Here is a 23263-nt window from a genome sequence, read left to right as displayed (position 1 = left end):
CAATGTGTGTTAGTTTCTGCTTTATAATAAAGTGAATCAGCTATACATATACATATATCCCCATATCTCCTCCCTCTTGCAAAATTTTTAATAGTACTGCAGTGATCTGTGTTAATGAAGCTATAGGGGGCCACAAACTAAAGAAAATGATAATATCACATAATTTTTATTAATTTGAGAAATTTCATTTAATGATATGAAAGGTTAAATAGCTCCTTTTGTAAAAATTGTTCTATAGACATAATGGAACAATGCCTAAATATATATATTTCATACTAAAATCAATTTTATCATTATCTTTTAACTGAAATAATACAAAATATAAATTGGTAGAGTTCATTTTGTAACTGGGCTTAACTATCAGAATTGTGATGCAGATTATGATTTGCAGCAAATCCAGAAAAGGACAAAATGTATTATTTAACCAAAATTAAAATGGATATGAGTTTGACACTAATGTAGTACTTCATTAAAATGCAAATCCAAAGTACTCATTTCTAGACTTTTTGGCAATTAGTGGCAAAATACAATCACATCTGCTTAACATCAAAGGTCTGTGAATAAGCCAGCAATATATGATTTTAAATAGTTTTAAATTATCTCTATGTTAATTTGCTAGGGCCACCATAACAAAATACCACAGACTAGGGGGCTTACACAGCAGAAATTTATTTTCTCACAGTTCTGGAGAAGAGAAGTCCGAAGTCACCGTGTCAGCAGGGTTAATTTCTTCTGAAGCCTGTCTCCTCGGGCTGCAGATAGCTGCCTTCTCTCTGAGTTTTCCCATGGTCTTTTCTCTCTGTGTGCATGCCCCTGGTGCCTTTTTGTGTGTCTTCTTCTTATAAGGACACCAGCTAGATTGAATTATGGCCTATTATAAAGGAGTCATTTTAACTTAATCATAACTTTGAAAGCCCTATCTCTGAATACAGGCATATTCTGAGGCACTGGGGGTTAGGGCTTCAACATATGAATTTGGGGGGGGGGGACACAAGTCAGCTCATAACAGTCTGGAAGTGTTTGAAGGGTTCTTGTGTGGAGGATGCCAACAAACCATTGATTTTCACTGAAGTCATTGCAAGTCGCCAGTTGGATTTCAAAGACTTCGGGAAAAAATTTAAATGAAGTGTTAATTAGGTCAGAGTTGTGTGGCCCAATTTGTTTAGCCCTATCCTTGAAAATGACACTATCTAACTATAGATGTGCTGGATTATAAAATGACAGAGAAGAACATGTGAGGGGATCAATTCCCAATGTCCTAACTAATGGCGCATCAGCTTAAACTTTGTTGGACATTTTTATACTTTGCTCTTCTCTCCATTGTGTTCAGTATTTAGGGATCCACTAGAAATCACAGATGGCTGAAGTTTAAAGGGAAGTACTGCTGGCAGTGGAGAAATTCATGGTCTTATTCTAAGTGATACAATGAAACTACTGTACCTACTGCATCCTGTAGGATGTCTGGATTTCAATTGGTGATCTCCACTCAGGCTCAGAGTTACACTTGGGCCACTACCTGGCAGGTTTTCAAGTTTGTTCTTGTCAGATTTCACTGGATGGGAAGTCTCATGAGGATGTTTCCTGAACTAGGAATATCTCCCAAAGTACAGTTCCCCAGATCACAGGTGCTTGAGATACCCGAGAAGAGATTTTACTTAGATAAATATTGGACAAAGGGGTTTGCAAAGAGCAGCCATTGATTTGAAGAAGTCCTTTAGATTCCCTCTTAAAATTGTCCTCTCATCTCTTTAGAGCTAAGCATTTAAAATGAAGAGGAGACAAACCTCTACTCTTTTCAAACGTCATAATGTACTCCCTCCCTCCCTCCCATCCTCTTACCTACTTTTTATAAAATTGAAATCTCCTAAAATCTAACCTCTGCCTGCCTTTCTCCTCTTGAAATGGCTGTCAGAGCAGTGACATGCTTCAGTGGGTGGGTAGAAAGAAGCCAGAGGAATGTCTACATGGTGAGAGGGGTGTGTGTCTGTACAGCTGAAAGAAGAAAGAAGACAAGCTTAGAACATTAAACATACCAGAAAAATGTAATGGCTTAATTATAAAGGTCTCTGTAGATGACGACCAAAAATCTTCATAAATTTCCCAAACTATGAGATAGTTTAAAAAAAGAACAGGAAAAAAAAAAAAAAAACCCTACCAAGTCAAAGATTTCATACTCTTTAAAGGTATTTGCAGTGTTAGAAACATTGATAATATTTTGTTTTTAATGGCTCTAAAATTAAATCCATCGTAAAAACCCACAGACAGAATGTTTTAACAAGATGGCCTAATGCATGTCTTCTTGATCCTACCTTAAACTTGGGGCCGTCAGTCCTCAGCACTGGAGGTCGTCTTGCGGGCCTTACAGTCCACTGACCTCGTTTTACAGATAATAGGACTGACTTGCTTTAGGCCACACGGCGTCGGCTTCTGTTTACAGTTTCTGTGGCCCTTCTTTGTCACAAGCATTATGGGGGGAAAAGAAGAGTTTGAGACATTCTAGTTGAAGTGCATCTCTTAGAATCATTAAAATACAGATTAAAATGTCATTTTGAAAATAAAGTTTTCTTACTCCAGGAGCGGCTTTGTCACCATGCTGCTGCACTGAACAGATAGTGGTCCCCTAAATTCTATTTTCCCCTGGGCAGGTGCCTTTGGCTTTTTCTTTTTGTGTGCCCACCTCAAGCTAATGACCTCCTTTCAGCTGTTCCCACTGGTTTACCCGTAGCCTTGCATAAACCTCTGAGAATGAAGCTGACATTGCTTAGGAAAAAATGCAGTGATTTTGACAAAGCACCTATAGGGTTCAGGACATCACTTATAATAAATCAGCTCCCTGGCTATATTTTGTCCTAGGAAAGAAAAATAGATTTATTTTCTACTCTTTTTCACACCTACCTCAACTACTTTCCTATGCTCATATGGTTGAGAAACAATTTCTGTGATCTCTGTATTTCTAAATATATCATATTAGGCAAATTCTACCAGATAACAGATAATGACACAATCATAATATAATGGCTTATATTTACTGGATGCTTACTCTGTGCCAGGCACTGTACTAAGAGACTTACATATATTATGTCACTTATTCTTACAAATACTCATCTCACAGATGAGAAAACTGACGCTCAGAGGTGTTAGGCTCCTGGCCCAATGTTACCCAGCTAGTTAATAGTAAAGCCAGGATTTGAACCCAGGAATTAAAGCCCAGTATCTTAACCACCAAGGGTTCTCGTTCCACAATGAATCTGACCACATGAGTACTTTCTTCTAAGAAATAATTGCTGACAGCCAAAACAAAATTTTACTGGAGGAAAGTTATTTTAGGGTTTTTAGTTCAAATGCATAGTGCTTCATTTGTCTACAAAAGAAAAAGCTGGTTGTTTTATGTAAGAGGTTTTACATTTTATGAAACTGAAGAGGCTGGCCTTGATTCAACAGCTGTATCTCAGCCTATCCTTTGCACTTCCAGGGCAGTTAATCGTAAATAATTTGTGTGCAGTTGACAAACCCCATCTTTCTAATTGAAAAAAATCTTCCTGCCTTCCAATTACAAGTAGAGGAGAGAGATTGAAGTCCATTGAAAATGAGGTTAGAATGCAGTAGTAATGAGACTTACTTTTCTTCACTGGAGGATAAGGAACTTTCTCAGTACCATTTACGGGCTATATCAGACCATGTAGGAGACATTTACTTATTTCCTCTTTCATAGACCAGTCTAAATATTAAGAGGAATACACTAAAAGTCAAAGTTGGTATGAGGAGGTAGAAAATCCAGCTGTACCACATATTTCTCTGACTTTCAGAAATCAAGAACTGGGAAAAGAAGTCTTAGAATATATATGAGTTCCTATTGTGTAGAATAAGCCTAAATGTTGATTTAGAAAGGGCTTAAGATTCTCATATCTGGGAAAATGGCAAAATGCCATTTGTAAGGTACTGTGGGTCTGTTCTTGCATTTCATTTTTCTTAGTCTCACAACTGAGTGGTATCCATCAGTGGCCCTGTCTGTTTTTGTAGCTGTTAAACCATTCTTCTGTGTTAAATGCTACACGACTACCACAAAAGAACTCTTTAGTATGCGTGATAACAGAATATGACCTCTAATTTATCAGAGTACGTTCTGTATTTTCTTATCTGCTTGTCCCTGTTGCTTTTCATTTCTCGCTGCTAGTTTTTGATATGATACTTCAGTGTTTTTTGCATTAGGAACCCAACAGCCTAGAAGGCTTAGGGAAGAACCTGTAAATATTACCTACAGGCAATGACATCCAAAGTTCACAAGATTACCTTTATTTCTAATTCTTCTGATGGAACAATATCCAAAATAAAATTTTTGAATGTAAGTAGCTAATAGTAGCACATGCTCTTAGAAATCTTTGTATAAAGGCACACTAGATCTCTTAATGTAGTTCCACATAACAGAGGGACATGAAGGGAGAAATTTCTTAAGCCAGTTAGAAATGCACTTAGCTTCTAATTTCTTCCCCAAAGCACTGTTGAACTCTGCAGTAGACGTGGCTTTCCATGCCCAGCATCACAGCAGTCTCATATGAAGATATTGTTTAACTGGATACAAAGGCCTGCTGTTTCACAGAAGGAGCTGGAGTGGCTTCTGAAGCATAAGTCACGAATATAGCATTACCCTACTTGAGTCCTCTTTCTAGCTGTATAAGTGGGCTGACTGACAGGGCACTTGGGTGTGCCACCCTCTCTTGCTATAACATTGAATTAAGGCACTACATTTAATTTGTAGAAAATGCTTCTTTTTTGTTTAAGAAATGGTGGGAGCAAAATTGGAATACCTATAAATACAGTATCAATAATATTAAATTAAAATTTGAAAAAGATCACTCATGATCCCTCCATCCTAACACAAATATTTTCATTATAGCATATTGCCCTCAAATTCTTGCCAACGAGCATAGTATTTTTTAAATAATTTTTGTATTTTATTTATTTTTTTATAGAGCAGGTTCTTATTAGTCATCAATTTTATACACATCAGCGTATCCATGTCAATCCCAATCACCCAATTCATCCCACCACAAACCCCACACCCCGCGGCATTACCCCCTTGGTGTCCATACATTTGTTCTCTATATCTGTTTCTCAACTTCTGCCCTGTAAACCGGTTCATGTGTACCATTTTTCTAGGTTCCACATACATGTGTTAATATACGATATTTGTTTTTATCTTTCTGAATTACTTCACTCTGTATGACAGTCTCTAGATCCATCCACATCTCAACAAAAGAATCAATGTTGTTCCTTTTTATGGCTGAGTAATATTCCATTGTATATATGTACCACAACTTCTTTATCTATTCGTCTGTCGTTGGGCATTTAGGTTGCTTCCATGACCTGGCTATTGTAAATAGTGCTGCAGTGAACGTTGGGGTGCATGTGTCTTTTGGAATTATGGTTTTCTCTGGGTATATGCCCAGTAGTGGGATTGCTGGGTCATATGGTAATTCTATTTTTAGTTTTTTAAGGAACCTCCATACTGTTCTCCATAGTGGCTGTATCAATTTACATTCCCACCAACAGTGCAAGAGGGTTCCCTTTTTTCCACACCCTCTCCAGCATTTGTTGTTTGTAGATTTGTAGAATGATGCCCATTCTAATTGGTGTGAGGTGATACCTCATTGTAGTTTTGATTTGCATTTCTCTAATGATTAGTGATGTTGAGCAGCTTTTCATGTGCTTCTTGGCCATCTGTATGTCTTCTTTAGAGAAATGGCTATTTAGGTCTTCTGCCTATTTTTGGATTGGGGTGTTTGTTTCTTTAGTATTGAGCTGCATGAGCGGTTTATATATTTTGGAGATTAATCCTTTGTCCGTTGATTCGTTTGCAAATATTTTCTCCCATTCTGAGGGTTGTCTTTTCGTCTTGTTTACGGTTTCCTTTGCTGTTCAAAAGCTTTGAAGTTTCATTAGGTCCCATTTGTTTATTTTTGTTTTTATTTCCATTACTCTAGGAGGTGGATCAAAAAAGATCTTGCTGTGATTTATGTCAAAGAGTGTTCTTCCTATGTTTTCCTCTAACAGTTTTATAGTGTCCGGTCTTACATTAAGGTCTCAAATCCATTTTGAGTTTATTTTTGTGTTTGGTGTTAGGGAGTGTTCTAATTTCATTCTTTTACATGTAGCTGTCCAGTTTTCCCAGCACCACTTGTTGAAGACACTGTCTTTTCTCCATTGTATATCCTTGCCTCCTTTGTCATAGATTAGTTGACCATAGGTGCGTGGGTTTATCTCTGGGCTTTCTATCTTGTTCCATTGATCTATATTTCTGTTTTTGTGCCAGTACCATATTGTCTTGATTACTGTAGCTTTGTAGTATAGTCTGAAGTCAGGGAGTCTGATTCCTCCAGCTCCGTTTTTTTCCCTCAAGACTGCTTTGGCTTTGGGATTTTTTGTGTTTCCATACAAATTTTAAGGTTTTTTTATTCTACTTCTGTAAAAAATGCCATTGGTAATTTGATAGGGATTGCATTGAATCTGTAGCTTGCTTTGGGTAGCATAGTCATTTTCACAATATTGATTCTTCCAATCCAAGAACACGGTATATCTCTCCATCTGTTGGCATCATCTTTAATCTCTTTCATCAGTGTCTTATTGTTTTCTGCATACAGGTCTTTTGTCTCCCTAGGTAGGTTTATTTCAAGGTATTTTATTCTTTTTGTTGCAATGGTAAATATGAGTGTTTCCTTAATTTCTCTTTCAGATGTTTCATCATTAGTGTATAGGAATGCAAGAGATTTCTGTGCATTTATTGTGTATCCTGCAACTTTACCAAATTCACTGATTAGCTCTAGTATTCTGGTGGCATTTTTTGGATTCTCTATGTATAGTATCATGTCATCTGCAAGCAGTGACAGTTTTACTTCTTCTTTTCCAATTTGTATTCCTTTTTTTTCTTTTTCTTCTCTGATTGCCATGGCTAGGACTTACAAAACTATGTTGAATAGCAGTGGTGAGAGTAGACATCCTTGTCTTGTTCCTTATCTTAGAGGAAATGCTTTCAGTTTTTCACCATTGAGAATGATGTTTGCTGTGGGGTTGTCGTATATGGCCTTTATTATGTTGAGGTAGGTTCCCTCTAAGCCCACTTTCTGGAGAGTTTTTATCATAAATGGGTGTTGAATTTTGTCAGAACTTTTTTCTGCATCTACTAAGATGGTCATATGGATTTTATTCTTCAGTTTGTTAATATGGTGTATCACATTGTTTGATTTGCTTATATTGAAGAATCCTTGCCTCCCTGGGATAAATCCCACTTGATCATTGTGTATGATCGTTTTAATGTGTTGTTGGATTCTGTTTGCTAGTAGTTTGTTGAGGATTTTTGCATCTATATTCATCAGTGATATTGGTCAGTAATTTTATTTATTTTTTTTGTAGTATCTTTGTCTGGTTTTGGTATCAAGGTGATGATAGCCTCATAGAATGAGTTTGGGAGTGTTCCTTCCTCTTCAATTTTTTGGAAGAGTTTGAGGAGGATGGGTGTTAGCTCTTCTCTAAATGTTTGATAGAATTCACCTGTGAAGCCATCTGGTCCTGGACTTTTGTTTGTTGGAAGATTTTTAATCACAGTTTCAATTTCATTACTTTTGAATGGTCTGTTCATATTTTCTATTTCTTCCTGGTTCAGTCTTGGAAGGTTATACCTTTCTAAGAATTTGTCCATTTCTTCCAGGTTGTCCATTTATTGGCACACAGTTGATTGTAGTAGTCTCATAGGATGTTTTGTAGTTCTGCGGTGTCTGTTGTAATTACTCCTTTTTTATTTCTAAATTTAGGGATTTGAGTCCTCTTCCTCCTTTTCTTGATGAGTCTGTCTAATGGTTTATCAATTTTGTTTATCTTCTCAAAGAATCAGCTTTTAGTTTTATTGATCTTTGCTATTGTTTTCTTTGTTTCTATTTCATTTAGTTCTGCTCTGATCTTTATGATTTCTTTCCTTCTGCTAACTTTGGGTTTTGTTTGTTCTTCTTTCTCTAGTTCCTCTAGGTGTAAAGTTAGATTGTTTATTTGAGATTTTTCTTGTTTCTTGAGGTAGGCTTGTATAGCTATAAACTTCCCTCTTAGAACTGCTTTTGCTGCATCCCATAGGTTTTGGATCGTTGTGTTTTTATTGTCATTTTTCTCTAGGTATTTTTTGATTTCCTCTTTGATTTCTTCAGTGATCTCCTGGTTATTTAGTAACATATTGTTTAGCCTCAATGTGTTTGTGTTTTTTACGTTTTTTTCCCTGTAATTGATTTCTAATCTCATAGCATTGTGGTCATAAATGATGCTTGATATGATTTCAATTTTCTTAAATTTACTGAGGCTTGATTTGTGACCCAAGATATGATCTATCCTGGGGAATGTTCCATGCACCTTTGAGAAGAAAGTGTAATCTGCTGTTTTGGGGTGGAATTTCCTATAAATATCAATGAAATCTATCTGGTCTATTGTGTCATTTAAAGCCTCTGTCTCCGTATTTTTTTTCATTTTGGATGATCTGTCCATTAGTGTAACTGAGGTGTTAAAGCCCCCCAATATTATTTTGTTACTGTCGATTTCCTCTTTTATAGCTGTTAGCAGTTGCCTTATGTATTGAGTTGCTCCTATATTGGGTGCATATATATTTAGAATTGTTATATCTTCTTGGATTGATCCCTTGATCATTATGTACTCGCCTTCCTTGTCTGTTGTAACATTCTTTATTTTAAAGTCTATTTTATCTGATATGAGTATTGCTACTCCAGCTTTCTTTTGATTTCCATTTGCATGGGATATATTTTTCCATCCCCTCACTTTCAATCTGTATGTGTCCCTAGGTCTGAAGTGAGTCTCTTGTAGACAGCAATATATATGAGTTTTGTTTTTGTATCCATTCAGCAAGCCTGTGTCTTTTGGTTGGAGCATTTAATCCATTCACGTTTAAGGTAATTATTAATATGTATTTTCCTATGACCATTTTCTTAATTGTTTTGGGTTTGTTTTTTGTTTTTTGTTTTTTGTTTTTGCGGTACGCGCGCCTCTCACTGCTGTGGCCTCTCCCGTTGTGGAGCACAGGCTCCGGACGCGCAGGCTCAGTGGCCATGGCTCACAGGCCCAGCCACTCCACGGCATGTGGGATCTTCCTGGACCGGGGCACGAACCGGTGTCCCCTGCATCGGCAGGCGGACTCTCAACCATCTGCGCCACCAGGGAAGCCCCTGGGTTTGTTTTTGTAGGTCCTTTTCTTCTCTTGTGTTTCCCACTTAGAGAAGTTACTTTAGCATTTGTTGTAGAGCTGGTTTGGTGGTGCTGAATTCTCTTAGCTTTTGTTTGTCTGTAAAGCTTTTGATTTCTCCATCGACTCTGAATGAGATCCTTGCTGGGTAGAGTAATCTTAGTTGTAGGTTCTTCTCTTTCATCACTTTAAGTATATCATGCCACTCCCTTCTGGCTTGTAGAGCTTCTGCTGAGAAATCAGCTATTAACCTTATGGGAGTTCCCTTGTATGTTATTTGTCATTTTTCTCTTGCTGCTTTCAATAATTTATCTTTGTCTTTAATTTTTGTCAATTTGATTACTATGTGTCTCGGCATGTTTCTTCTAGGGTTTATATTGTACGGGACTCTCTGCGCTTTCTTGACGTGGGTGGCTATTTTCTTTCCCATGTTAGGGAAGTTCTTAACTATAATCTCTTCAAATATTTTCTCTGGTCCTTTCTCTCTCTCTTCTCCTTCTGAGACCCCTATAATGCGAATGTTGTTGTGTTTAATGTTGTCCCAGAGGTCTCTTAGGCTGTCTTCATTTCTTTTCATTGTTTTTTCTTCTCTCTGTTCCACAGTAGTGAATTCCACCATTCTGTCTTCCAGGTCACTTATCCGTTCTTCTGCCTCAGCTATTCTGCTATTGATTCCTTCTCGTGTAGTTTTCATTGCAGTTATTGTGTTGTTCATCTCTGTTTGTTCTTTAATTCTTCTAGGTTTTTCTTAAGCATTTCTTGCATCTTCTCCATCTTTGCCTCCATTCTTTTTCCAAGGTCCTGGATCATCTTCACTATCATTATTCTGAATCCTTTTTCTGGAAGGTTGCCTATCTCCACTTCATTAGTTGTTTTTCTGGGGTTTTATCTTGTTCCTTCATCTGGTACATAGCCCTCTGCCTTTTCATCTTGTCTGTCTTTCTGTGAATATGGTTTTTATTCCAGAGGCTGCGGGATTGTAGTTCTTCTTGCCTCTGCTGTCTGCCCTCTGGTTGGCAACTCACTTCTGAGTGCCAGAGTTCCAGCCCACAGTGGCCAGCCAGCAGTTTCTTCAGCTTGGGAATCCCCACTGGATCGTCAGCAGAACCATCAAACTTGACAGTCCAGTGGTTAAGACTCCACGCTTCCACTAAAGGAGGTGCAGGTTCGATACCTGGTGTGGGAACTAAGATCCCACATGCTTTTCGTTGGAGGGTCTCCTGCAGAGGTGGGGGGTGGCCTTGGCTCACCGTGGGGACAAGGACACTGGCAGCAGAAGTTCTGGGAAGTACTCCTTGGTGTGAGCCCTCCCAGAGTCTGCCATTAGCCCCACCAAAGAGATAGCATAGTATTTTATTCAATAGTTTTAACATTGTGTGTATTACAAGTTTCACTTTGCATGGCATATGTATTTTAACCATTTTTATTTGTATCTGCAATTAGTTTGAGTCAAAATATATTCTTTTAGAGAATATATTTACTTAAAAAATAGAGGTAGGCGTGTAGAGCTTTATGAAATTAAACAGAATAATCAATTATCAACTTTTGGGGTGTTAATATCCACATTACAACACATTTTTATCTGATTTTTATTTCAATAAAACTTAGACTGCTTGTGATCTAGGTAAAATTCTTTGGGTTCTATCACACCTTTGTCTGTTCTAATCCAATGCCCTGTCTGAACTTCTGTGGCAACTACAATTCAAGCAGTGGTTAATTTATACGTATGCATAGTTATCTATTATCTTGAGCTTCCATTTAACTTTCCTCATTTTGGCCCTTGACTCCCCAGCCAAAATCTAAACCCTTTAATAATAGTTTCTATGAGATGTATTGATGTATACCTGAAACAGTACTTTGAGTACACAGTGCTTATGTGTTAACTTCATTGAGTCAGATTGCTTTCCTAATGTATAGCTAAGCTGTACTAAAGAAACAAAGGATTTGACTATTGGAACTAGAGAAGGAAAGTGAAGTCTTTTGGGTACATGAGATATGTCTAGGAAGAGTAGACATGGATGCATGCCTTGGACTATCAATGAGTGGCATGAGAGCAGAGATAAGAGGTGGGCAAGGAAGAAAAAAAGGCAATATGAAGTCCAAGCAAAATTCACTTTGTGTATTTTCAAATATATATATAGGTATGTATATAAAACAGTGAACAGATGGACCACACATAGTCCTTACTTGCAAGGAACCCATAATCTAGAATCAGTTACGTGAAACCATTTCATCACAATTACAGTTACTGCTACTAAGTGTTACAAGGATGCACAATGGAAGGCTCTAGGTTAATTTGGTGGAGGGATCCAGAACATGCTTTCCTGAGAATCATATAAGCTAATATCAAAAGAAGAAATAAGTTGGCCAGACTCAGATGTCTGTGTCTGTGTGCATGTTGGGATGGGTGGGAGTGTTGAGGTGTACACAGAAATGCAGGAAATTTGCAAAGCACGGTGAATGGCACCTTCGAAGAGGATTAGCTTGGTTGTAGAATTTGAAAGAAGTCCACAGTGACTAGAATTTAAAGAGTTAGAAATAAATGGTTCAAGATGAAACTGGCGAAGTAGGCAGGAGCCAAATGTTTGTTATGTACATATCTTAACGATACAGCAAATCATGTAATACATAGAACAGATATTTTCATTAAAACAGCTATATTTTTTTCACAACTTTGCCCCTTGAGGAGTGTCAATAGTGTTCAAAATCTACTTATTTGGAGCCTTGCCAGCTAAATTAGATATTACTGTATTGTATGGTTTGTACAACAACTATTCGTACAGCATGTAGTTGGAAATAATGTGATAATGCTGCTTTTAAAACTAGAGTAATTTTGCAAAACTTTGTTAAACTTTTACTTTGCTTTATGGGCCTAGGCACAGCCAAATGCCATGTTCTCATTTAAAAACAAAAAGTCTAAAAACAGACTCCTAATCTTCTCTGGAAGTATGTACAGCATTTAAGAACCCTTTTGTGTTTCCTTTCCTAGCCTTAAAAAAGAGGAAACAGGAAACCTTCAGAAGAAGCGAGTATCTTTGTTTTCACTTTCAGATTATTCTGAACAAATGTTGGGTTCATAAAGTTGCTTTTCCTTATTGTTTTCCAAGTATATTACTATGTCTTATCAAAACTGCCACTTTTATTTCTGAAGAGAAATTACACATCAGGGGAGATCTGTGAAAATGAGAGGAGAAAAATATGTGTTAGCGAAGTTCATATAGCTTGTCTCTACTGACCAATAGTCATAAAAATATGATTACAATTTTATTTCCCTTTGTTTTCTGAGTACCACCATGAAATTTAACTCCAATTCAAGGATTTGAGTTTTATTACTCCTTGCTGCTTACCTTGATTCTTTGAAATTACTCTTGTTTCCTTGAAGTCTACTGATTTATAAAAAATTAATATACTGTAGTGTGACCAAATATTATCGGTTAGGTGGGAAAGTAAAACTATCCTGAATTCAATCAAAATTGAGGGTGCTACACTTTTAAGTATGAATTATCAGATTTTCCGTCTTATTCTCCACCTGTGGAACCTTGTTCGAAATATCCATTATGTACAGTACCTTATACCCAAATGGCCACACCAATTAGAGCTAGAACCTATCAATTGGTAGTAGTGTTACTAGATGGGTCCTGCTTCTTGTCAAAAATACTGAATCTTGAAACTGATATAATGTTATATATCAATTATATTTAATTTTTTAAAAATTTATTAATTAAAAAAATTACTGAATCCTTCAAAATGAAAAGTAAACCACATTTTACATACTGTTCTATTGTTTGAAAATTACTTCAGCAGAGACATGTATGTTGCTGGTGACATTTTCAGTGGAGGTAACAACAATTTTAACCCACATAAAATTAACTGGAGGAAAAAGAAAGTAAATCAAAAGAAAAACCTCATTCCACTTTTATTGGGGTAAAGGAAGTATGCAACTAAATTATTATCCTTTATTCAGTGAGAAGCTCTGGCTTTATAAACCTAATTCGTGTATTCAGTAGATTATTGTAGTTGATTTGCATGCTTTTTAAAAAGTTGAAACTCTACTTGGACACTTTTTATAATTCCAAAATGAATTGGTCTTTGACAAGTGGGTCATTACTGCTTTATCCTTACCTCTGATTTAGGATACTTGAAGTTGAAAATAGTTTCTCGCCTTTCATTTGATTTCAGTTTTCAGGTACACTTGCCTTGTTTTTAACCTCTTCTATCTGTATAAGCCTGCAACATTTGACTGTCCAAAGAAAATCCATGTAGTGTTTCTACATCCCAGCATGCTTGGTATCAGATCCCAACACTTTCCAAAGAAAAGTAAAGGTCATCAGAAATTATATTTATCTTTGACCTTTCCTGATCAAATGGGTTGTTTATGTCCTTTATATTGCATGTAAAATTTTAGAAGCATATCAAAGTAAGGACAGGATTAAATAAAATGAATACAATCATGCAGAGTTATTGGATATGTTATAAATAACATATCACCATGAATTTGTAAAGGAATGAAATGCTTTTAGGGCATTTTCTTAAAATAATGTACTTCATTTATGCCTTTCCATGTGCAGCTTGTTAATGAAAATCATGAAGTAGAGGCAAATTGTGGGCTTATTCCTGGTGAACTTAAACAATCGGAGCTATTTTGTACCCAATACTAAGAGGGGTTTGGGAATCATCTGTTAGGAAGACATTGTCACTCTATTTAGATGTGCCTTTGTTTGTTGATAATGTACTTATATACAGTTTTTTAAAAAATTTATTTTTGGTTGTGTTGGGTCTTCGTTGCTGTGTGCAGGCTTTCTCTAGTTGTGGCGAGCAGGGGCTACTCTTCGTTGCAGTGTGTGGGCTTCTCATTGTGGTGGCTCCTCTTGTTGCAGAGCACAGGCTCTAGGCACTTGGGCTTCAGTAGTTGTGGCATGCAGGCTCAGTAGTTGTGGCTTGTGGACTCTAGAGTTCAGGTTCAGTAGTTGTGGCACCCGGGCTTAGTTGCTCCGTGGTATGTGGGATCTTCCCGAACCAGGGCTCAAGCCCATGTCGCCTGCATTTGCAGGCGGATTCTTAACCACTGCGCCACCAGGGAAGCCCCTATATACAATTTTGTCACAAGAAAAGTTATTAGTTTTATATTCTAGTAGAAAAACAAAGGATTTGGAGAATAAAGTCAACATATACTGAAGTAAACGCCATCTGATTTCCTATCCATTATGCCAACTAAGAATAAAGTCTGTCCTTGGATTTCAAAATCAAATATTTCAATTAAAAAAATACTCTCGACTAGAAGACATCTGAAATCTGTGGGTTATGGGATTGTATGAGCCCATTTGTGTGGGTATCTGTCTTAAAAATTAGTGTGTCTTTTTATACCTATCTCTGCTGCCCACTCTTATTTTTTTCTTGTTGTTGTTAGATCACCTCTTTGTTATTCATTGGGAATGCAGTGTAGGTTCTCTTTTTAGCTGAGTCTCAAGAATCTTCAGAAACTATTGTTGATTTAAATCATACCATATCGATCATGTTAATTGTTCTGTGAGTGCCAGTTAAAGGTATGAGGGCAAATTGTATGTCTGTATGCATGTGGGTGTATATGTATTCTTGCATTTTTATGTACTCTTTTCAAAATCATTCAAAAGGCTTCCATTTCCTCCAGCTGTATTATTTAAGACTTTTCTCTCTACTTTCCCTACTAATAATAACTATGTTTATCCGTTTTGTGGCACAGGGCAGTTATTATAAAAAAAATAATGAACTGATTGTACGGATGTTCAAATCAGTGATATTAAAGACATAAAATTATAATTGAAATATTTGATGTTTCCTTTGGAAAGTACAAAGGGAGGCTTAGCTACATGTGATCTATCCTCTGGCACAAGTATTTGCTTTCCTCTGAATGTTTTTAGCCTGTGGAGATGAGATAATGGTGCCACAGAAGCTATCAGAATTTAAAACAAGATTTCCTTTGCTACTTCATTCTACAGATATTTCATAGGAGGTTCTATGACAGATATTGTGCAAACACTGAGAATACAACAATAAACACTACACATAATACCTGACCTCATGGAATTTCAGAGTTCAGAGAGAAAATATTAATTGAATATGCAATTACAGGGTCAGTGCTTGTTTCAAAAGAGCATGTATCAGGTGTCAGGAAAGCATATATTCAGGTGTCCTAATTTAACTTGGGGACATCAGGGAAGACCTCCTGAGGAAATAGTGTTCCTGCCAAGAAGACTCCATTAATGAGTCATGTTTGGCTAAGGAAAGGTGAGGATGGGATGGGATGGGAGTGAGGAAAATCTTGCAAGTAGAGGAGAGTACAAGTGCAAAAGTCCAGAGGTAAAAGGAGGGCTTTAGAAGAATTGAAAGAATTCTCATGAGGATGGAAAGAGGAGAGCAAGACAGTGACAGCCATGAGATGGGGCAGGGGAGGTGGGAAGAGACCAGATCACGGAAGTCATCATAAGCCTCATCAGGTGGTCGAGATTTTATCCTGAAGGCAATGGGAGGGTTATAATAGACAAGCGGCCTGATAGGGTGTTGGCTGACCTGTGGAGAATGGGTGGGATTGCTGTGGAGAGGATGCAGAGATGTCTGTTATTATATTGTAGTAGTAATTGGGCAAGAGGTGATTTGCAGCCTAGATTTGGGCGGTGTCTGAGGAAATAGATCATTTCTGATGATGGGAACACTCCAGCATGAAAAACAGCACAAGGGGCCACATAATTGTAAAGTTGTCAGGAGAGGTATAATAGTGTAAATTGGTATGAGTGTTGCTCTGCAAACAAGTCCATAGAGCAAAGGGAATGTGTTTTTGAAAGTATTTAATTTGCTTATCAAATTATGTACATAAACATGTTCATTACATAAATCACATAGAAGCCAAAATACATATTCATCAAGAATCATGCTGCCATAAGACAAGTAATACTAAATTTTAGTATCTTTTTCCAAATATATTGATATATGTATACAGGCACACAACAGAGAACGTAAAATGTACACACTTCTTGAAAACAAAGATAGGCTTGGAATTCATGCTATTTTATCCTTTTAAAAAAATTATCAATATACCAAAAATGTGTTCCCATAGGATAAAATACTATAACCTTTTAATAATTTCATACTACAGAGAGCTAGATATCAATGTTTTTATTAAACTATATATTTGGTTCCACTTTGGTATTTACATTTTCAATTAAATACTAATGTATGAAATATTTTCAGTCATATAAAACTTCAAAGGACAAATTGATAAGGTCTAAATGATAGTTCTTTTCTCTTTCTCTAAAAGTGTGTGACTAATATGGTGGGTTTATTGTGGTAAGTATAGTATATGAATAAAACTAGCCTAAGAAAACATTTGTTAATTATTCTAAATCTGAGAAAAATGTATCTTTTATCTTCCCTGGTAAAATGCTCCAGTCTTTTCTTGTGGGCAGTACTACCTACCATTCACCATTTCTTTCACCTCTGAGTCCTCACGTGAGCTATTACCAAAATGTCTTAGTTCAAAACTCCACATTAGTTAATTTTCATAGAATAGAAAAGCTTCTGACAATATACACGATTGAGTGCTGAGATGGCAGTCTAGATTCTTCCTAAGTGCTTCATAGATCAAGAAAACAGTCATCTATTTGCAAGCATTATTCAAGGTCAATTTAAACTATGTTTTTATCAGATAATTTTTTTATTCAAAGAATCAAGGCTCCCACTTAGTTTAGAGCTATGAATAGGGACCACTGTTGTGGCTTGTATTTGTTCCTGAAGTTATCATGCCTTCTTTAGAATAGTTTAATAAAAAGCAAATATTTGAGCACATAATTTTTTTCAAATGTCATACGCCTCAATCTGTCGAGTTTTAAATGAAACTGAAGGACACTCAAAGTCACTTTTGTCAAAGCCTTTTCCTATCATAACATATTTGATGATGCAAGATGTATTCCCTTGTGATGTCCAAGTGGTTGATAAACCAATTTGTGTGGAATATACAAGAACTATTCAGACTTTGTGGTTTCCTTAAATGAGATGAATAAGAATTTCTCTTCTCTGAATAGGACATAAAGTATGCTAGGCCTATTTTAGATGCTTCAGTGTGCCGAAGATGGTATTAAGTTTGGTGTTCATAAATTACTAATCTGGAATAAGAAGAGATTGAATGTATTTTGAAAACTTAAACCTGTTTCACCTGAACATGTTTAACTAGTTAATAAGAAACATCAAAAAGACAAAACCCTGAGATCAATGTTCATTTTTTTGTAAAGCTATTATTTGCTGTTTAAATTGGTTGTTCGGGTCTGTCTATAACATAAGTTTTAATAACCTAGCTCAAATGCAGATTTCTAATTTTCAATTAACATAGGAATAATTTTGTTTGCTAAAATAAAATAAATGAATGAATGACAAGTCTGAAACATGAAATGTTCTAGGTAGAACTTTTTAAAATTCCAAATTTCAAAAAAATCATGTGGCAACTGTATAGCTCAAGCTTTAAGTATTAACTTTTAACCTTTGACCTTACAGATTTTAACCAATGAAATGTCTCTTTAAACTTTAAAGGAAACAATGATAACGAGCGCCTGGCGATTGCTAGACAGCGAATTCCATATCGACTTGGTCGAGTAGTTGATGAATGGCTACTCGACAAAGGTAAAAAACATTGATTAAAACTTCAAATAAAAAAATAATTTGAACATAACCAAGTAGTACTTCATTGTAACACTAATAAACATAAAAAATAAATTTTCCGTAAAACTAAATTAAAAACAAATTTAAAACAGTAAAATGTAGATAGTAATATTTGCATTCCTTGTATAATAATTTCTATACATTTTTAGACGTACCAGCTGTTTAATAATCTTACCCTGTTAACTTAAGGTTAAAGGGACTGTTAAATATAATCCACTAACTCAATCTATGAAGGTACTCACAGCAAGCATTAACCCAAAATGATAAATCATTTATAGATTATATTACATGTTCCAGCCTCTAAATTATTAACTAAAATATATGTAGTTCTGATATCTTCATTATGGTCCTGAAAAAAACAACAACAAAAAAACTCTTGGTTTAAACTCTAGGCATCTTAAATAGTGGGCAATATGGATTGCCAGTCAAAATGAAGTCCCTTTAACGTTTGCAACCTTCTAAGAGCATTTGGGAACAAGCCCTAATTAAAACTGAACTTAAAGTTGTGTGCATGCTTTTTATGAACAGAGAGCAATCTGCTAAAACTGGATACTCAATTTGATGATATTGGTACTGTTGTGCTGAGGATTGCTGTTTGATGGAAATGTGCCATAATTTCTCCATCGGTTTGTGTATCATTGCTGAAGCTGCTTTTTACATCTGAAGCTATATTTTTTTTCATTTTGTTTTGTTTTAATAGACTTGCTGAAAGCCAATCAGAAAAATCTTTTTGGATTTTTTTTTGTCTCTGACACGCTCAGTGTAAACTATGTGTTTCTTTTCAGTGTATTTGCCGGAAAACAGAATAATTCAAATAACAATGGACTATTGCCTTCAAAAAATACACATTTCTAAAGAAGAGCATATAGATACCTGTGGCCATTATGTGAATTATGAAATTTTTACCATAAATTTAAAATCAGATTTCAGCTGCTATAGATGAGTTTCTACCAGTGGTAATTTTAGAATGACAAATACTTGAAATATTAAATATCTCATTTTTAATTAAACAATTCAGACTTAAGAGACCAACAGTATAAGGTCTTGAGGTAAAAGGGGAAAGGAATCCACTAAAAATTAATTTATAATACATATCTTTGATTGGTCTTTTAGCAAAAGCACTACATTTATAATAAGTTGAGAATTTACAAGTATTTGCCAATGATTATGCATTTCATGGACACCTCATTTATAAGCAATGAATTATGAGTCAAATGCCTCTCTTATAGTTTATTGCTCTCATTATCCACCCCATGAAAGATTTGTTTTATCATCCTTTGTAGAATGTAGAGTTCACAGTCAACATTTTTGCATGTATGTAATATTATTTTTACAGGGCGTCAGCTCACAATCTTCAATAGCCAAGCAACCATAATAATTGGCGGGAAAGAGCAGGGCCAGCCCTTCCAGGGTCAGCTCTCTGGGCTTTACTACAATGGCTTGAAAGTTCTGAATATGGCAGCCGAAAATGATGCCAACATCGCCATAGTGGGAAATGTGAGACTGGTTGGTGAAGTGCCTTCCTCTATGACAACTGAGTCGACAGCCACTGCCATGCAGTCAGAGATGTCCACGTCAATTATGGAGACCACCACGACCCTGGCTACTAGCACAGCCAGAAGAGGAAAGCCCCCTACAAAAGAACCCATTAGCCAGGTGAGTACACAGATTTCATTTCTTCATTCTGGATCTGTGATTATGAAAGTGGACTTTTCTGCATACGTGGCTTTTCTAGAATGGGATTATTTCTGATCTCAAGCATTGTGGCTTTTTTAAGACTTGCTTAATATAATGAATTCAGTTTGAGGATGAAATGTGTATATGCTGTTGGTTTGTGGTTTGTGAACTTTTATTGATATATACTGCTTTGTGATGGTTTGTGTGTGGTTAGTTGATGGTCTTGATTCAATAACCTTGGTCTAGCCCAAGCTGAGGGGATTGTCTACTAATTACACAGGTCTTTCACTTTTTAAGTTAAATGAACGAGTCAAATAGTGAAGTATCTGAAAGGCCTTGTTCAAGCTCAGCACTTCATCAAAATAAAATAAAAGCAAATTGGAACATCTTAAAAAAGAAATTGCCTGTAGCACTTCTATTGTATTTTGAAGTCTGAAAATTTTGAATTGGTAGGCATGTGGCTCTCATCGTGAACGATAAGTCTACTATTTTACTGTTTATGGGAAAAACACACTGTTAGTTTATCTGAGGACAAAGACCCAAAATATGGTACTTAAAAACTGTCTTGGGGGCTTCCCTGGTGGCGCAGTGGTTGAGAGTCCGCCTGCCGATTCAGGGTACACGGGTTCGTGCCCCGGTCCGGGAAGATCCCACATGCCGCGGAGCGGCTGGGCCCGTGAGCCATGGCCGCTGAGCCTGCGCGTCCGGATCCTGTGCTCCGCAACGGGAGAGGCCACAACAGTGAGAGGCCCGCCTACCGCAAAAAAAAAAACAAAACTGTCTTGGGCCAACATATTTCATACATTATATAGCTAACTGCCCTCACCCATATTTAACTTCAATGAGCTTATTTTTCAATCTTATGTCTAAAATTTTTGAAAAACAAGTTTTAAATGTCACACTTGTACAAGTAGGAAGTATATTTATTCCATCAAGATATACTTACTGATTGCCTACTGTGTGTCAGGCACTGGCTTAAGTATTGGCATTACATCAATGAAGAAGAGAAAAAAAAACACCTGCCTCAGAGCTTACATTTCATAAAGGCTTTTAGAATGCTGTTGAAATTCTATTAAATTCTATTAGATCTCTGTTGACATTTATAGCCTTTGTACATATTCTGTTGTTAATGCTTTCAGAATTATGTGTTCTTCTTGGCCCAAACTTGACTGTTTGCTTTTGTTTTGTTTTTGGTAGTTAGTGAATGTCTCTAGTAGGTGCCATGTAAAGCTTTCCAAAGATATGATTCTTACTTTTCTAGAAAACCACGTACTAAAGAAGCAAGAATGACACCAATTATTTTTTAAATTGCTTTTATTTCAAATGTTTGAAATAGATCATGTGTCACATTTAGAAAGAGAGTAAAAGAAGATGAATTCTGTTCAGATCAGCACCCTATCTACTAATTAACATATGTTTACCAGAGAAAGAAGAAAATAGATTCTGATTTTTACTTTGAGTAGGAGGGAGTGAGAGGAACAGAATAGAGAAAGAGAAAATGTCCTAGAAGAAGAGAGATGACCAAAAAGTTGTAAAGTCTGTAAATTTATAAATGTAGTATTTCATATTATACACCTATATGCATCACTTTTTTCTTTCTTCTCTCTCCTTTTTTAAAATTTGCATTTGGCCACAAAGTAAAAGGGGCTGTCTCACAGGGTGTTCATCAATATGTATTTACCGATCACACTACATGTGCCATACACTGCTCTAGGCGCTGGGGATACATTAGGAACACCAAACAAAAAGCCCCTCCCTTATGAAATAGACATTTTAGTAAGAATGTGTGCTTAGAGTAAAATCATTTTGTTGATTTTCTGTGTCTTGTTTGGGTTTATAAGATTGTTAGTAATTGCACTTAGCCTCTTGGATAAAGACTTGTGTCTTTAGACAGATTTATGCATGCCCAACAGCTCCGTTTGATATTCTTTTCTAATACTTCACTAATGATTTGTTATTGTGTTTATTGGTTTACGGTTTATTTAACGATAAGCAGGTTATTAAGGCAAATCTGATATAGGAAAATGAAACAGAGCTATGATAGACTATTTCCTTTATGTAAAATAATTCATAAGAGGACATTCTAGGACATTCGGAAATAGAAATGTTCTTGTGAATAAAATTTGAAATGATCAGATTTTTTTCTTAGTAGTCTTGTTTCATCGTTAATGAAATCACAGCTGCTTAAGTTACTAGGTAAACCAGATGTATCCCCAAATAAGGAAAGAATTATCAGCCTTACTTTTATGTTTTTTATCAATTAGTACTTGCTATGTATTAAGAAATTGTTTTTTAAGTAAACATTTGTAAAATAGCTATTTCATTTGCAAGTTAAACACCTAGAAATGAAGAAATTAAAAATTTATGCATTTTATAATATTAACTAATGTGAAAGGAAAACAGTTAACTGCCCATTAATTGCCAATGAAAAGAGTCTCTTTTACTGTAAGCTATAACATGTTTAAAGATAGCAGTGGTTTATGGAAGTAAATGATCTGATTAATTAATAATTACTTGGTTCATTTGAGGAGGTATTGACTTAAATAAAAGATTACTAGGTTCATTAAAAAATACATATTTTAAATCTTTAGATTTTTAACAGACCAATAACAGCAATTAAATAATTTGGATTAATATACTACAAATATTCAACAACAGTGTTTTAAAGTTGTACTAAAAGTTTTTAAAATTCTGTCTTGGGGCTTCCCTGGTGGCGCAGTGGTTGAGAGTCCACCTGCCGATGCAGGGGACACGGGTTCGTGCCCCCTTCCGGGAAGATCTCACATGCGGCAGAGTGGCTAGGCCCGTGAGCCATGGCCGCTGAGCCTGCGCGTCCGGAGCCTGTGCTCAGCAACGGGAGAGGCCACAACAGTGAGAGGCCTGCGTACAGCAAAAAAAAAAATTCTCTCTTAAAAGGATATGTTTGTGATTACAGGTAATAAGATGTGAATGTATGGGGGAAAAACTACTAGGGAAGAAAGCAAATTATTTATTTTTGAGTAACAGAATAATTTGTTGTAAATTTACTTTTCTTCACAGTTTTTTATCTTGCCCTCCAGCTACAAAGAGATTACTGATATATGTAGAATTTAAATGTTTATTAGAATTGTCAAAGTCTTGACATTTAAATATGCAAGTGATTTGTAATGCTAATTCTAAGACTGTAACCTTTGACCTGCCTACTTTCATCAACCGCCTTACCAAATTGTGTACCAGGGAGGGTCATTTTATTTTTCAAAAGCCACACTGGACTGTTTTCTCAATCAAGGTGTATTTTCCTCAGCAATAGCTACAATGGCAATGTACTTTAAGGTGATTGCATGTTTTCGAACTATGGAAACAGATTTTTGGTCAAGCAGAATTAAATTGGATTCATTTCAGATAGATGAGATGAGGTTTGTTCAGCCATCCTGCAGGGCAAGTAGTAGGGGAGAATTTTCAGTTTTCACAGAGTCAGAGAATATAAAAGAGTATTCACAAAATGTCATCCCATAAGATCCTGTTTACATTCCTACTTAGAAGTAAATATGCTTTAAAAAGAAAAAAAAAGGTTTTCTTCTCTGAATGATGATCAATTTTAAGACTGATGTTTACTTCAGGAAGATATGATCTATGTCATGAAATAATGAGGACATTTACCAACCTTTCTGATTAAATGACTTTAAAAAATGT

At 36.1% G+C, this 23263-nt stretch overlaps 1 protein-coding gene across 37 annotated transcripts in view; it reads left to right on the top strand.

The window, feature by feature from the left end:
* NRXN1 (neurexin 1) overlaps positions 1-23263 on the top strand; it is a gene marked incomplete at its 5' end in the record, with an annotated part of 1123860 nt that overhangs the window by 966413 nt on the left and 134184 nt on the right. For 25 of the 37 annotated variants that reach the window (XM_082672704.1, XM_082672697.1, XM_082672700.1 and 22 more), the window contains 2 exons: positions 17786-17875; positions 19251-19570. In XM_082672704.1, coding sequence (XP_082528830.1) covers positions 17786-17875; positions 19251-19570 — 410 coding nt within the window. The remainder of the gene's footprint in view (positions 1-17785; positions 17876-19250; positions 19571-23263) is intronic. The other 12 variants (XM_082672696.1, XM_082672716.1, XM_082672717.1 and 9 more) reach the window with 1 other exon arrangement.

This window comes from Grampus griseus, assembly GCF_964374135.1.
Source record: "Grampus griseus genome assembly, chromosome: 15".
Lineage (NCBI taxonomy): Eukaryota > Metazoa > Chordata > Mammalia > Artiodactyla > Delphinidae > Grampus > Grampus griseus.
Note: the sequence above shows the minus strand (reverse complement) of the source record. Positions and strands in the feature narration are given on the sequence as shown.